Source organism: Balaenoptera acutorostrata, chromosome 11, assembly GCF_949987535.1.
Source record: "Balaenoptera acutorostrata chromosome 11, mBalAcu1.1, whole genome shotgun sequence".
Lineage (NCBI taxonomy): Eukaryota > Metazoa > Chordata > Mammalia > Artiodactyla > Balaenopteridae > Balaenoptera > Balaenoptera acutorostrata.
The window spans coordinates 47,430,784-47,446,337 of record NC_080074.1 but is presented as its reverse complement, the minus strand read 5'-3'; the positions used below and the strand labels follow the sequence as shown (position 1 = coordinate 47,446,337).

The 15,554-nt window shown below is 36.9% G+C and overlaps 1 protein-coding gene across 1 annotated transcript in view; it reads right to left on the bottom strand.

The window, feature by feature from the left end:
- Positions 1 to 15,554, bottom strand: part of TSPAN8 (tetraspanin 8) — a 242,853-nt gene that overhangs the window by 3,460 nt on the left and 223,839 nt on the right. Inside the window, exons 6-10 of the mRNA XM_057557345.1 lie at positions 10,765 to 10,902; positions 8,946 to 9,020; positions 8,739 to 8,846; positions 4,692 to 4,826; positions 1,285 to 1,368 (exon numbers count right to left, since the gene is read on the bottom strand). Coding sequence (XP_057413328.1) covers positions 1,285 to 1,368; positions 4,692 to 4,826; positions 8,739 to 8,846; positions 8,946 to 9,020; positions 10,765 to 10,902 — 540 coding nt within the window. The remainder of the gene's footprint in view (positions 1 to 1,284; positions 1,369 to 4,691; positions 4,827 to 8,738; positions 8,847 to 8,945; positions 9,021 to 10,764; positions 10,903 to 15,554) is intronic.

Genomic DNA, 15,554 nt, shown 5'->3' with positions numbered 1-15,554 from the left:
AAATACAAAGCAGAGAAACAAAGGACATTTTACAATGGGCAGAATTGAGAGAAAGAGACCTAATGCACAGCACCATTTGACTTTGGTCATATATTGGACGTAAAGGAAGACAGCTGCATCTACCAACAGAAAATGCTTCATATTTGGACCTATTCGTTTGGGCTACAAGGAGGTCATGCTTAATAGCCCAACTTGCTGCTCATAGTTCCAGCCCTTTCTCTTATGGTTGGCTGAGAAATTCCACCGGTAACCTAAATGACCACTTAGGACACTAAATTGCTTCAATCTCAGCTAAAATTACTCTCTGACAGTGATGTGGCACAAGTAAGAGGTAAAAGCTACCAGAAAACCCAAGGAGAACATTGTACAATATTTTCATGAGAGTGAAGTAGAAGTCACTTAGCTGAGCAAACCAGCCTGCAGAGGCGTTAACTAGGGAGACACCTCCCATCGTTAGGATTCTTGCCAATGCCCTGACGTGGACTGGTGAGTGAATTTGACTCACTTGATATCTAAATCAGCAAGATCTGGGGTGATTACAAAAACACTTCCCTGAAATAGTTTTATTTCATCTCTTTGCAAAGAATTTCAGGCCACGTTTAAAAAAAAAAAAATCCTTCAGGTTCTGAAAACACCATGCCAGAAGAGTCTAGCAAGATAAAAATCCTATACAGGATTTTTTTTTTCAAAGTCAATAATCAAATTGATGAGAGTAAATGCAGAAACCTCAAGCAGAGCGTCCTTAAAAACTTCTTCAAGTGAGTCCATAGTCCTCACAGTGAGAAAATCAAAGTCAACTGTCCAGTTTTTAGAACTTGTTAGATTTCTCTAGACTAGAATAGCAGGAAAACAGTTCTCCACACTCTTGAGCTCGGTTTTTATTTTCTGTTTCAAAATCAGAAAGAGAGATAAAAACTTGTAAAGCTTGTGTTTTCGTTTTGTTTGGTGCTTCTTCTAACTTCAGGAAACATTAACCCTTGTGCTAGTTTTCAATGGGAAAAGGATATCTGGGACTAAGAACTGTGTGGAAATTAATTCAACTTCTTCCCCCAGGAGAGAGATCATTCAGAAATAATAGCTTCTGCCCTGCCAATTTCCTAAGACTATAATCCCCTCCCCAGACCCAAGGCCAGTAGAGGCAGATGCTGGGCCTTGGGCACTTGGTACCCAGTGCTTTTCTGAAGCACCTGGTTTTTATTTGGCTCTTCACAAATATTTGTTAGAAAAATTAATGAGCAAACAAGGGAATAAACAAAGAATTAATAATGCAAGATAATACTATACCTCAACAGCTGCAAGTCCAAACGCCAGCCCAATAACTATGGAAAGACGTCTTGAAAATAAGCCTCTTAGCAAAGAAAAGCATGACTGTTAAAAACATTAAAAAATTACTTTTAGTCAAATTTTGACCTTATTTTAGTACAGTACAAATTTTTATTTATTGGGTTAACTTTTTACATTGCTATCAAGGAACATACTCAACAGAAAGGAATTGGATTATTCCGGCCACTCCAAGCTCCTTCCCCCCTCCGAAAGGTTATAACTGTTGTGGTTTGTTCATACACTAGGAAGCATTTGAGGAACAAAGTTTTGCTTCAACTACCTAATTACTGAATCTAGGGTTATTTAGTTATAAATACTCATTTTATCCTAACTTCTGATTGTTCATTTTAGAGCTGTCACCTTGACTGTGTATTTTTTAGGTTTGTAACCTGCAGCAGAGAGTTCCCTGGTTGAGGTTTCAGCTAATTATAGTGTAGATTTTCATTTTTTTTAATGATTTTTTTAAAAATTTTTATTTATTTTTTGGCATGTTGGGTCTTCGTTGCTGTTCACGGGCTTTCTCTAGTTGCAGCGAGCAGGGGCTACTGTTCGTTGAGGTGCGCAGGCTTCTCATTGCAGTGGCTTCTCTTGTTGCAGAGCACAAGCTCTAGGCATGCAGGCTTCAGTAGTTGTGGCACACGGGCTCAGTAGTTGTGGCTCACGGACTCTAGAGTGCAGGCTCAGTAGTTGTGGTGCATAGGCTTAGTTGCTCCGTGGCATGTGGCATCTTCCTGGACCAGAGATCGAACCCGTGTTCCCTGCATTGGTAGGTGGATTCTTAACCACTGAGCCACCAGGAATGTCCCTACATTTTCATTTTTAAAACAAGGTTTCTTTCAAAAATCCCTTAATATGTGTCAGGGTTATTTTTACCTTAAAAAGGAAAAAAAAATCATTCTGTCCACTGTTATGCTCTTACTTTAGACAAAAAAGAGACTTTAGAAATTTGTCTCTTTGCCACATTTTTAAAAATTTATTCAAACCAGCATGAAATTTCAAGCTTAACATATTTTAGACCAGACCTAAAAAATTCAACAATTGTAAATTATATGAATAATTTTAAAAATGGAAAAATAATATACAATGTAATAGTGTTATTGTCTTTATTGCCAGAAAATATATCATCCCTATGATGGTCTTATATGTGCAAAGGGCTAACAAAATATTGCTATTTGTTAAATAAAATAAAAGTTCTCTGTGAGGTTAAGACAGTCTCTTCCCCTTCATTCCTGAATGTAATGGGTTTCTCCATTCTCATCTGATCCAAAGTGGTAAACATTAGAGGAAATTATTACATCATCTAAGATTAACTATGAGATTAATGGTATCTACTGAGTCACATTCATTATATTTTAGGGGTTTTCTCTCCCCTCCCCCTCTAGATAACCAGGTTATCTTGGCAAAAGGGAGGGGAAAAAAGAAATGTGAATTATGGCCATTCCAGATTTCTTATTTTTCCAGACTTCTTGCAAGTGACACAAGGCAGATGGAAGTCTTTCATGAATTTATGATCTTCCTTTTGGGAAACTGGTGCAGCTATAAGTCTATCTTCAGCTGAATTATGTGTGAATTTGGAGGGAATATCTATTATTTTTCAGGATAATGCTAGGATATTTCAAAATCTATCCTGAGGAAACACATCTTTGAGTTGAATCTTTAACAGGACACAGATAGCAATCTACAATTTCATTTACTAATTTCCTCATTTTCCTAAGTGGAAACTACATTTGTTTACACCATAGTTACTTCCCCTCCTCCTTGTGGATATTGTGTCACTAAAATTACATAGAGAGGAGAGCAGGGAGGAATATAAAAATTAATAATGAAAAATTTTAGTGATATTACTTTGATGATGAAAAGACATGGTAGCTCTGTAATCTGGTAGATAACTTCTCCCCCATGTGTTACTTTAAATACTAGTAACAGCAATTTCCCTTCAGAACAGTCTCCATTATTTTGATAAAATTAGTAAAAGGGATGTGATAGTCAACAGGTGAGACGTTTCCCCTGAGATACTTTCTATTTCCTAATATATAATTAACCTCAGTAGCCATTACTAAACCAATGCTAGATTGAAAATACTCTTTAGGGATTATAGAAATTAACTCACTTAACTATAATAGCTTTCATGTATCTCTCTCTCATCTAGACTATAATCTCCTAGAGGGTCCACAAGCATGTCTGATTCCAGCAAGGGTCTGTCTGACACCTAGTAGGCAGTGAAGAATAACAGCAAATAAATGAAACATTAATATCAACTGTCATTTTTGTACACTTTCCTCCCAGGCAGAAGGAACAAATTATGTAAAGCCCTATGGTAAGAGACATATCATGTCCTGCAGGAAGCTGTATCTTGAACCCCAAAGACTGAGTTAAATAGGGTCTCATCATATCTTGTGCCTGGTCCTATCCGAGAAATACCAATAGTTCATTGGATTGAAGTTGCCTAATTATCTTTCTCTCTCTCTTCCCTATTAGAGCATTCACTCTGTGAGTGCAGACATTGCACCCTATTTAGGAATGGATCTCCAGCAGCTGGTAAAAGGCCAATACATAGGAAGTGGTCAATAAATATTTGATGAATTAAGCAATAATAAGAAATATAACATCCACATATTAACATTCGCAAGTGACATAAATATGCCATCTACAACACATGAAAGACAAACCTAAGTTTTTCTTTTTCTTTTTTTTTTTTTTGGCTGTGCCAAGTGGCAAGCGGGATCTTAGTTCCCAGACCAGGGATGCGCCCCCTGCAGTGGAAGCGCGGAGTCGTAACCGCTGGACCGCCAGGGAATTCCCCCAGGTTTTTCAATTGACTTTAAAGGCATGAGGCAACTTCTCAATTGGAGCAATAATTAGGCAAATTGGTAGGTACACTTAACAACCAGAGCAGAAACCTCTAAAGCCCAAGTTATTTCTTTACACCCAACACAATTACTTGAGAAAGAGAAACTTTGATTAGAAAAAGAAAGCTTTACTTTGAAAATTAAAGTGAAAATATAGATTTCTAAGGCCTATGTTAAAATAGAAAAATAGAGGCGAATAATGATTAAAGTCACCAAAGAGAGGACAAAATAAACTTTTATCTGTTAGCCTGTACTTTGCCTCCCCTTGCAGTAGAATGTTTCTTTGATCTACTAAAGTTGAATTTAAATGATGCCAGACTCATAGAAGAAGTAAAATACTTTCATTTTTTATATCTACTTTTATCTTTAAATAAGGATTTCTTTTTTATTTGGGAAATTCCTGGGACTTTTATATCATGATTCCCATTGTAATTGCTGCAATTTAATATTTTGTAGACACTTTCATTGTGGAAAAAAAAAACAGAAGCACTTACTGTGACAAATTTGATTTGTTCTCACCTGTTTGTAAATAGTTTTTCCATCATACTTTGTACAAGAAGAATCTGATGCACTTGGACATTCACATGACTTGTAATAGTATTGAAAATTATTTCCCCAGTCAGAAGCTCCATTGATCAAACCACAACATTTTAACTGTTTGATGAAAAGTAGATATGAAAAAGTCATGAGAGAAGACAAAAACATTGTCAATACATTGAATCACATTCTTCTGAAACCATTATTAAGATGTTTCTTATACTAGAATATCGTGTAAGTCACCTCACCTAACTCCCTGAATGAAGAAACAAAAATGAAGGAATCTTCCATTTTGGCCTTCATATTAATGAAGGAAAAAATAGAGTTTCAGATGCAAAAGTCTGAAGAACTTGGAGAGAATATAAAAAACTCACCTTCTAGTTTTTAATGACAAAAGAGAGGGGCAGAATCAGATTTATGCTTCTTAGGTCTTAGAAAAGAAGCTTCCAGAGAGTTCATGAGAGAGTCAAGGTCTCTTTAAAGAACTTTTACTCAAAAAAGATGAGAGGTTTAAAAAGTGAAATTTCTATCTCATGACCTTTGATCACTTTTGGAGGAGAGGGGGAAAAGAATGAGAGGCATCTCAAAGGCCAAAGAAGATGCTTAGTGGCCCTTCCATGAGACTGAATTTTACACGGACATCTGTAAAACAGCTAAGGGGTGAAAATGATGAATGAAACTCTTAGAATAATGTCAGGAAGGTTAAGGTTCAAAATAAACCAAAACATGGGGAAACACTAAGGAAAGTTGTGGTCATGTTTGGTTAAGTAAAACAAGAAAGGGATAAGCCCAATGACTCAGAGTAATGGCACATAATATTATTAGATGAAAGAGAGAGGTCATTATCTCATCTTGTCCTATTTGCTTTAATTAGAGAGAAAACTTCTCATGCAGAAAGGTAGAAAAAAATTGAAGAAAATAGAACCAAGATTGGGTGTTTTTCTAAGGCTCAAATGCATTGCAATGGTAGGCTATTGAAAGGACTTTCACTTACTGGCTGGGTGACCACTTTACCCATGTTACTTAAACCTCTCTGTGCCACAGTTTCTTCATCTGTAAAATACAGATAATAATAGTCGCTAATGATAGTATCTAATTCATAGAGTTGTTGGAAAGATAAAAATAGAATACCCATGTGAAGATATGAAGTGTTTAGCCCAATGCCCGACTTATAGAAAGTGCTCAACACATGTTCACTGTTATCATTGTTGTTTTTGTTTTGTGTTTATTGTTGTTGTTTCCTTTGTGCTCTCACATGAACATGATCTGTTCAACATTGATATCAGTACTTTAGATAACGTTATAGAAAGTATCTTTTCAACTCTGTAGTTGATATAGAGCTGGGAGTGATGATTAATACATTGGAGAACAAAATGGAGTTCCAAAAGTAGTTCAAACAATGGACTTGAACAGGTTCAACTGTGGCAGATATAAAGTCTTGTGCTTTAGCTCAAAGATTTACTTGCACAAACGTATGACTCATTAGACATTCACGAGACAAAGAGCTGGAGATTTCTGATGGTCTCAAGGTCAATCAATATTAGCAAAGAGAGTAATCTTGAAACAACCTCCTTTCTTGTTTCCATGGTAGACATAATTAATTGCTCACTCTTTCTGATTAAATAATATTGAATGATATTGATACAGACACTCCAGATCAAAAAGAATATGTCCCACTTTATACACTCACAGATCAATCCATTTTTGGAATACAGTATTCCTTAGGGAGGTATAGAGATACACTTACAGAAGACAGAGCAGGAGGTAGAAAGGCTAAACTTGGTATAATATCTAGTCACCAGATCAGATGTGGGAGCAGGTGGGGAAGAGGTTGGTCAGGATGCATTGAAAGTGTGATAGCAGTTGGATGAACAAGGCACTGTTCAGCGAATGATACAACAATCTCTAGACAAGTAGTCATCACTAAGAATTCAAGAGAGGCACATTCCACTAGTACGTTAGCAGAGAATTTCTGTGGGAATTCCCTGAAAACCAAAAAGAAAGCCACTTAGTATCTACAAATTGTCTACGTGTGATGGGGCCCCAGGTCACCCAGCCAGAGTTTGGGGTAGGATTCTTTTTCCAAAGAGGCATTACTAAAAGAAAGAAAAGAAAATCCTTGTGAATATACATTTAAAACAAACAAACAAACAAAAACAGAATAGACAATAAAAGAGAACCTGGGAACCCAAGGAGCTTCAGGCACAGAATTTGTGTACAAGAGCAGAAGTAATTCAGAATTGTGCTACATCAAACAGAACATTTAAAACCCTATGGTTGGCACTAAGACCTTGGATACCAGGGACAACGTGCAACAAGTGTGATGCAGGACCCAACCCAGAGACCCAGTGGTTACCTGTAGTACATTTTGTCCTAGATCAGCAAGCAGGGAAGATCAAGGATACTTGGTCCCACCCAGTGGAGAAACTGAGTTGCCTAAATTCTCCTGCTTTTAAACGTGGATTAATCTGGACTCTAAAATGGGAATAATCCTGGAGGAGAGAGGATCAAGGAATACAGTTCTGGGGGAGCTAGGAAAAACACAACACAGAGGAAGTTAAACAGAGACTAACTCATATCAGGTTTCAGCTCCTGGAAATGATGCTTTAAGCAGAATTTTTACAAGCTGGGGTCTATCCAAATAGGAACTGGGGAATGCTCTGGGAAAAATGTCATCTGATAAATAGTTCAAGAAACAAGTTCAAAGTCAAAGCTTTTAGAAGTCATACAAGAAGTCATTTTCAAAAAAAAAATTGCAATATGTAGAAGTAGATTTTCTTTTTCCTCTGAAATTCCAGAAGGAAGAACTAAGACTAAATGATATAAATTCTAGGAAGGAAGATTTTGTTTCAAATTAAGAAAGAACACATTAATCATCAGACTTAGATGTAAAGGGAATGGGATGGAATGGGCAAAAATGGGCAAACTTTCAGCTCTTTAATATTTAATTAGAGGGTGGATGAACATAAACATAAAATACTTCAATTAATGAGAAGTCAGGTTAAATGTCCTGTAAAATCTAGCTCCCCTCTAAGATTAGGAGGATTTCTATGACATACGTGAAATAAATGCTACATGTAGTTAATATGATGGAAATTCTGAGTAAAGAAGGTGTGGTTGGGAGGAGTTTCACAGAGCAATACTTTAGTCAAACCTCAAAGCACATGTAGTATTTGTAAAGAAAGAAAAGTAGTAAGTACATTCCAAGGATGAGGAATGATGCAAAGGCAGGAAGGCAGATTTGTTTAAGAGATCCTGAGAAAACAAACCTGGCTGGACTAGAGTGCTTTCTTCATGGAGTAGTGTTTAGTAAAGTTAAAATATTAGGTAGGATCCAAATAGTAGAATACCTTCAATACCTACCCAAATTTTGACTTTACCCTGAAGACAGTGAAGTAGCCAAAGTAAATACATGCATACATATATACGGGAAGGGCTACTATACTGATTAAAAAGAATTAGTGAGTCAGACAGATCTGCATTCAAATTCCAACCCCATCACTTGTTAGCTGTCAGACCTCTTGAAGTCGTAATCCCCTCATCTGTCTAATAAAGATAATGAGGATAACGATATTATCCATCTCATAGAGTTGTGAGAATTAAATGAGCTACTGAATGTAAATCTGGTATATACTAAGTAGCAATAAATGATAACTATAATTAATTTTATGAGAGAAGGGTGGGCATGGAGGCAGAGAAGGAGAGAGAGAGAAACTCCAAGCATCCCAAACACACGATCCTTCTAAATGGTAAATATTAAAACCCTTATTGATCTGGCCCAATCGAGGCTTAATCTTTCATAAACATATCTTCTTAATCTCTGTCCTAAGCTGCCTCAGAACTTCGTAAGAAGGTGGAAAAAACATTAGAAATATTCCTGGATTTTTCTTATGGCATAGTGACAGAATAATCAGTCAAAATCTGCAGAAGGGAGAGACATTTTTCAATCTTTAAAGAATACACCTGTTAAAAATTAAGTAAACAGAGAACTATGTCCAACTCTTCAGATAACTTACAAATTCTAATTACCTCTTCTTGAATTTCAGAAAAGGCTTTCTGGAATAGCTTTCCATTTTCATTTGTTGCACTCAGAAGATGTACATTAGTCTGGAGAGTCTCATTCAGAGCACGTTCAGTCTGAAAATTGAAAACTATTGTTAAATTATTCATGCCAGAAGGTAGCATGTCAATTTTTCAGACTTTTCCAAGATTATTAAGTATCATACGTGTACACACCTTAGATTTGTTAGTAGCTCCTAGGATACCTGCCACCACTTGCAGAAGTAGGATCAGAATCAATCCTACGAAAAACTGAAAGAAAAGAAAAGGAGTATATATTACCCCCATTACATTCAGTAACATCTAGGGACATTTTGGCATCATGCTTCTTTCTGCAGTTGGGATCATATTACAGTTGGAGTATTAACCATGCCTTCATTTACTCCATCCTTTGCCTCAAGAATCAAAGTTGGGGTCATTACTACTCAGAAACATTTTCTCCAAAGACTGACTAAGGAAAATGGTTAAAACTAAAATCGATTGATAGGACTGTATGCATCGGTATGATGTTGAATGGAGGGAAGTTTGAAAACTTAGATGAAGTTATTTGAATATGATCTTTCTCGTCCTTCATCAAACACAAAGTCAAACTTCAAGACAAACTTCAGAACTGAATACAAAACAACGTCTCTACCACTATTAGAATCACCTGGGGTCTTGTTATAAATATAGAGTCCTGAAATCTGCCTCAGATCTACTGACTCCTACTTTTGGAGGATCCCACAAATTAGTTTTTTTGTTAAAATAAGCTCCGCAAGTAATTAAATTCCCCAAATTGCAAATGAGGCATTACTAATCAAAAAGCAACCACCAGGGATGCTATTAGAGTCCCATTAAAACTCTATCTTTACCTTCCCTCATAATCAACCATCAGTTAAAAATTATTTGTTCAGGGCTTCCCTGGTGGCGCAGTGGTTGAGAATCTGCCTGCCAATGCAGGGGACACGGGTTCGAGCCCTGGTCTGGGAAGATCCCACATGCCGCGGAGCAACTGGGCCCGTGAACCACAACTACTGAGCCTGAGCGTCTGGAGCCTCTGCTCCGCAACAAGAGAGGCCGCGATAGTGACAGGCCCGCGCACCGCGATGAAGAGTGGCCCCCACTCGCCGCAACTGGAGAAAGCCCTCACACAAAAACGAAGACCCAACACAGCCAAAAATAAACATAATAAAAAAAAAATTATTTGTTCAGGGACTAACACAATACTACTTTTATCAGAGAAACAAGTTTAGATGAGCTCTGATAAACTCATGTCAGATTTCTATCTAGTAAATACTTGATGAATTTTTCTAATATTTTTTTCTATACCATTTATTGTTTTCTACTGTATATGTGTTAAAAGTGAATATCTGTGGGTTATCCCAACCCAATCTATCCTTGACGCTTTCTAAGGGACAAATTTGATTATCTCACACCCTTACAATTTTCTTAGCAGGGACTGTGATTTGACTGTAGCCCACACCCAGACCCATCTTCCATTATTTACTGAAAATAGCCCTTGCACTCTCTAGCCATACCCAAGGCTTTGCAGTTCCCCAAACATGCTAGCATTGTACTGCCAGGTCCTCTCCCTGGAAAGCTCATCACACCCTCACCCATACAAACACCTTATTCACTTCTGCTTCTGGCTTGAAAGTTCCCTTCTCTACCCTTGCCCTTCTCTTCTTGGGCCACCTTCACTGTTGCTAATTGTTTACTTGTCAGTCTTCCCTAATGGGTTCTAATTGTTCTCATATCTATGTATCTTTTAGCACAGTATCTGGCACATAGCAGGTACTTAGTAATTGAATGAATGACTGAATGAATAACTAAAATTTGTCTTCTCTCACAGTATCCTCTAATCTAAGATAAATATATTAGCTTCCACAACCAAACCCTCTAAACAAAAGTGAGAGAGTTTCATCAATCTTGGCAAGTCCTTTTGACAGACAATGGGGATGGGAGATAATCCTTAAAGTCTGAAGGTTGGGTATTGGGATTTGTTGGGAAAACTCACCAAAACAAGCATGAACTGGTTTTCTTTCATGGCTCCAAAGCATCCCAGGAAACCCAGAATCATGATGATAGCACCCACAGCAATCAAGATATTCACAGCAATATAGGGGTTAATGGTAGCATCCCCAGGACTGAGAATCTGAAAATGAAAAAGATCAGTGACAGAAAATCCTTTTTCTTGATGTTTTTTATTCAACAAATATCCACTGGGTACCTATTGTTGTGCCAGGCCCTGTTCTAGGACCTTGAGATACCTCAAGGATGTAAACAAGCAAAAATTCCTGCCTTCAAGGCACTTACATTCTATTCTATTGAGGTATTATTTGTCCAGATAATGTTTCCAATTTTATATTTTTTGAAGATGATATATTGGACATTGGATGGAAGAAATGAAATAGGCTTTTAAAACACCAATTATTCTAAAAAGCTTAGAAGGACTGGTAGTTTCACCCATAATGTGATCTTTGATTTGCATATTTTGTGTTTTATACCTGAAGGTAGCATCATAAAGCATGTTTTTATGGCAGTTTAATTATTTAAATTATAAAGCCTAAGTTCCTCAAACAGATAGACTCAACAATATGAGTGAATCTCAAAAACATTACATTGAGCTAAATAAACCATATTCAAAAGAGTGATTGCTGTATGATTCCATTCATATGGCATTCAAGAATAGGTAAATCTATGCAAAAATTAACAAATTGGTCCTAATCAAACTTACAAGCTTTTGCATAGCAAAGGAAACCATAAACAAAATGAAAAGACAACCTATGGAATGGAAGAAAATATTGCAGACAATGCAACTCACAAGGGATTAATTTCCAAAATATACAAACAGCTCATGCAACTCAACAACAAAAAATACAAACAACCCAATCAAAAAATGGGCAGAAGAGCTAAATAGACATTTCTTCAAAGAAGACATACAGATGCCTAACAGGCACATGAAAGGATGTTCAACATTGCTAATTATTAGAGAAATGTGAATCAAAACTACAATGAGGTACCATCTCACACAGGTCAGAATGGTCATCATTAGAAAGTCTACAAAAAAACAAATGCCAGAGAGGGTATGGAGAAAAGGGAACTCTCCCACACTGTTGGTGGGAATGTAAGTTGGTGCAGTTACTATGGTAAACAGTATGGAGGTTCCTCAAAAAACTAAAAATAAAGTTGTCATATGATCCAGCAATCCCACTCCTGGGCATATATCTGGACAAAACTACAATTCAAAAAGATATATGCACCCCTACATTCATAGCAGCACTATTTACAATAGCCAAAACATGGAAACAACCTAAATGTCCATCGACAGATGAATGGATAAAGACGATGTAGTGTGTGTGTGTGTGTGTGTGTGTGTGTGTATGTGTGTGTGTGTATATATATACACACAATGGAATATTACTCAGCCATCAAAAAGAATGAAATAATGCTATTTGCAGCAACATGCATGGACCTAGAGATTATCATATTAAGTGAAGTAAGTCAGAAAGAGAAAGACAAATACCATATGACATAACATATGTGGAATCTAAAATATGACACAAATGAACTTTTATGAAACAGAAACAGACTCATAGAGAACAGACTTGTGCTTGCCAAGGGGGAGGAGGGTGGAGAAGGGAAGGACTGGGAGTGTGGGATTAGCAGATGTAAACTATTATCTATAGACTAGATAAACAACTAGGTCCTACTGTATAGCACAGGGAACTATATTCAATATTCTGTGATAAATCAGAATGGAAAAGAATATGAAAAAGAATATATATGCATGACTGAGTCACTTTGCTGTACAGCAGAAATTAACACAACATTGTAAATCAACTATATTTCAATTTTAAAAAGTATCCATTTGGGAAATAAATAAAAAAGAATAGGTAAATCTAAGCTATGATGATAGAAATCAGAGCAGTGTGGCCTTTGAGCAGAGTATGAAGGAAAGAAGGACCTGACTGCAACGGGATATGAAGGAACTTTTATGAGTTAATAAAAATGCTTTGCATTTTGATTGTAATAGTGATTACATAGGTCTATACAGTTGCCAAAACAAACAAAAATTTAAACTAAGAAAATAAAATAAGTCTAGTTTCTAATATTCCATATCAAGTCTATCTCCTTGTTCCCAGGAAGTATAGTCTATAGAGTCTTCCAGAGACTCTTTATTTTGACTGATTATTTAGTAATGGGATATTGAGGAAAATATCCTAGGGCCCATTATGATGGGTTGGGCTACCCATTCTGCATAATTCGGTTCTTCTCTCCCCCACATGTATACTCTTCATCACTTTCATAACACCTAGCCTCAATCTATCTCTTGCTCTACAGATATGTCCAGAAGTAAATCACAACTAAAAAGTGAAACCTTGTGCCTCTGTTATATTCGAGTGCTATGTGTAGCCCATCTACTTCTTATGACCTCTATCTACTGGGCTATTTCTAGGTAGACCACTAGGTCTTAAACTAGCTCAGAGACTGCCTCTTGGAATCTGCTGCACAGCATGTAGACCAGCTCCTTTAACAGGAAATACCAAAATAAAAAACAAAACAAGCAAACAAACACACACTACTATTCATGATCTTTACATTTTTAAAGACTTTTAAAATCAACTCATAGCCTAGACAAAACCTTTATTTGATAATCAGGAGGAAGGAATATGCTAAAGTTGTAAGAGCACTAAAACCCAAAATCTATATTCCAGTCAGAGTCTTTATAAATAACTAAGTTTCTAACCATAGAACAGTCAACTAACCCTACTGGGCTCCAGTTTCTCACTTATAAAGGGAATTAGGTCAGCCTCTGTGATACCTAAGGCTTCCTTTGTCTCTAAGAGTCTATGCTTACAGATAATGTTTCGATTTACATATTTAGAAAGCTGGGTTATGTCCTAAAGATTTTCTTTTTGTCTCTTTTTCAGGTTTTCTGTTTTTGTTGTTGCTGTTGTTGTTGGTTTGCTTGTTAAGATTGGAGCTAAGAAATCAGTTTCGTTAATAAACAGGCATGGTAACTGAGTCAAAATAGATAATGACCAAAAAAAACCCCAAAAAAGCAGCATTAGAAACCCCATTCTATCTACTCACCATCAAAGACTGCTTCACTAGTATATTGTGGCCAATGCAGGAAAACCCTAAGGTATCTAAGACAGTTTAAGCCTCAATGGCTGAGTTATGAAGACTTGGTTAGTCAGTCCAGATATAGAAACAATAGGTCAAATATCTACCAGTGAGACCTGGATAGTGCGGCCAGCACTTATTTGGCAGGTAATGAGGCACTTCTCTGAGACTGATCTGGGCAGAGGGACCCACTGCCAGAGTGGCCAGAAAGCAATGTGTTGGCTATCTGAGGATCACTGTTTCAAGTCCAGCCCAACAAGTGGCTATTCTTATTCAGAAAAGAAATAGAAATCTGAGTTCAGGTATTTGTTCTGGGGGAGAGACAGCAGAGTTTTAAAAGCTGTCTTGGATGAACACTGTCTGTGTGTGTCTTAGAACAAGGGGAGAATTTCTACAGGAAGAGACATGGCTGAACTTTGAAGAAGAGGGCTCAGGGTCCTCTTTGGATTATAAAGGATCTCCTGGGACAAGGATGGTTGTGCATACATTTTGCCTCATGCAGGGCTGAGTTCATCCTGATGGAGAACAAGGCATCCCTAAGGAGACACTTTAGCACCAAAAGCTTTGCTAAAAGATGTGCATAAAGACATCGTGACATCCTTGTTTTCTGTGTTTGCACTCAGGTTTCTCCTTCTAAAACTTTTTCCTCTGTTTTTCCAGTAGTAAAATTCAGTTTTCTGCACAGTCTTGATTCTTTGTCACTGACTTTGAATAAAAATAAATCAAGCCAATTTCACGTAAGTCAAGCTGGTTAAAATCGTCCTGGAAGATAATGACTTTTGTTTAGGGTTAGAAGCTGATAGAGCACAAGAGTCAAAATGTAACTAAAGATGCTGCCTAGCTCTATTAAGTCATTCTTATCCCCAGATTCACAGTAACACCCTCTCAAGGACAACAGTTTTTTAATACATTCAATGTGTGTGATTTCTTAGGCTAAACACCAAGTTTGTTTACCAGAAGCACTGGGGGGGAGTAAAATGTTCCCATATCAAACAAATAAAATAAAATTTAAAAATAGAATACAGACTGCATACATATCTTAAAAAGGCCAAAGCACCCTCTAAATCAATAGCTTTTAATCTCTGTGCTTAATTATGAGCCCCAAAGTCAAACATCAGTTTCTAAATGATTCTAAGAATCTTCAAATACTCCTCTACGACTCAAATCCCAGAGTCCAAGGGCATCAAGAAGTCACAGATATATTTATATCACTATAAAACAACAAATGAAATCCTGATGGACTAGAATGTTACCAACTATCGCCACACCTATCCCCCATTCAATTTCTTCACCATGGTGAGGCACAGAATGAAGAGGCAGCAAATTGCCACTGTGATTCTCTGGGTTCTCTAATGGTAGAAAGCAAATTTTAAGGAAAAGAAAAGAAAAGGAAAGAGAGAAGAGAAAATAAAAGAAAGGAAAGAAGAGAAGAGAAAATAAAAGAAAGGGAAAGGGAAAAAGGAAAGGAAAGGGAAAAGAAAGAGAGAGAGGGAAGGAGAGAAGGAAAGGAAAAAAGGAAGGAAAGAAAGAAGGAAAAGAAGGAGAGAAACAGAGTGAGAGAGCAAGAAAAAAAAGTCCAAAAACACCAATCCTTTTAAAAAGGGAATCAGAACAGATGTCAATTTGCTTTTGCTTTTAATATTTCTTTCAACTAGGCTATGTCCAATGGCATGGAAC